The 1,378-nt window shown below is 65.2% G+C and overlaps 1 protein-coding gene across 4 annotated transcripts in view; it reads left to right on the top strand.

The window, feature by feature from the left end:
- The first annotated feature begins 6 nt into the window (after nucleotides 1-6).
- Nucleotides 7-1,378, top strand: part of ADRB3 (adrenoceptor beta 3) — a 3,100-nt gene continuing 1,728 nt past the window's right edge. For 2 of the 4 annotated variants that reach the window (XR_001861271.1, XM_017731993.1), the window contains exon 1: nucleotides 7-1,048. Coding sequence is in view for 2 of the 4 variants with exons in the window: in XM_017731993.1 (XP_017587482.1) it covers nucleotides 15-1,048 (1,034 nt within the window). In the remaining 2 variants the exon portion in view is untranslated. Of the gene's footprint in view, nucleotides 1,053-1,378 lie in introns of all 4 variants that reach the window. The other 2 variants (XR_001861275.1, XM_008633308.2) reach the window with 1 other exon arrangement.

Below are 1,378 nucleotides of genomic sequence, written 5' to 3'. Positions count from 1 at the left end.
GCGCCGACCTCATCATGGGCTTGCTGGTGGTGCCACCAGGGGCCACCATCCTGCTGAGCGGCCACTGGCCCTACGGCACGATGGTGTGCGAGCTGTGGACCTCGCTGGACGTGCTGTGTGTCACGGCCAGCATCGAGACGCTGTGTGCCATCGCCGTGGATCGCTACCTCGCCATCACCTTCCCGCTGCAGTACGAGGCGCTGGTGACCAAGGGCCGGGCACGGGCTGTGGTGTGCCTGGTGTGGGCCATCTCTGCCTTCATCTCCTTCCTGCCCATCATGAACCACTGGTGGCGGGACGGGGCAGACGAGCAGGCGGCGCGCTGCTACGACGACCCGCGCTGCTGCGACTTTGTCACCAACATGACCTACGCCATCATCTCCTCCACCATCTCCTTCTACGTGCCCCTGCTCGTCATGATCTTCGTCTATGTCCGAGTCTTTGCCGTGGCTACGCGGCACGTCCAGCTCATCGGCAAGGACAAGGTGAGGTTCCTGCAGGAGCCCCCCAGCCCCACGTCCAGGAGCAGCCGGCGCAGGCGGCCCTCCCGTCTGCTGGCCATCAAGGAGCACAAGGCACTCAAGACCCTGGGCATCATCATGGGCATCTTCACCCTCTGCTGGCTGCCCTTCTTTGTGGCCAACATCATCAAGGTCTTCTGCCGGTCACTGGTGCCAGACCAGCTCTTTCTCTTCCTCAACTGGCTGGGCTACATCAACTCAGCCTTCAACCCCATCATCTACTGCCGCAGCCCCGACTTCAGGAGCGCCTTCCGCAAGCTGCTGTGCTGCCCACGCCGTGCCGACCGCCGGCTCCACGCCGTCTCACAGGACCTGCAGCGCTGTCCCTGTGCCTTCAGCCCTCAGGGGGGCCCTGCAGAGGACAGCAAGGCGGCCCCCGGGCGCCCCGGGGAGGACGGCGAGGCTCGGGGCAGCGGCAGCAGAACAGAGGAGACTCCTCTGCCCCAGGGCAGTGGCCACCGGCAGCGGCCCCTGGGCGAGTCCCGGCTGCAGGGCGCGCAGCCCGCACTGTGCTCACAGCCTGATGAGTAGGTACCTGTAGGCATTTGCTCGGGAGGGGCTAGGGGGGTCCAGCCCTTTGGGGTGTGCGTGGGGAGGGGGTGTCAGTGGTGGGACGGTGCTCTGACAGCGCAGTTCAGAGCTGGGGGAGCAGGCAGACTCCGAGGTGCATGGCAGAGGCTCTGGGGTGTGGGACTGGGAACCACCGCCCTCTTCCTTTATGTTCCCCTAAAACTCTGGCCCCTCCACTGGGCTGCAAAATTGGGGTCGCAACCAGTCCCACTCCAGCCCGCCAGGACCGGGTCTGCTGTTCCTGGGTAAAGGAAACACGGGTGGTGAAGCAAACCAGCTGAGCAGGA

Source organism: Corvus brachyrhynchos, unplaced genomic scaffold (genome assembly GCF_000691975.1).
Source record: "Corvus brachyrhynchos isolate BGI_N302 unplaced genomic scaffold, ASM69197v1 scaffold150, whole genome shotgun sequence".
Lineage (NCBI taxonomy): Eukaryota > Metazoa > Chordata > Aves > Passeriformes > Corvidae > Corvus > Corvus brachyrhynchos.
This window is presented reverse-complemented; position numbering and strand designations above follow the sequence as displayed.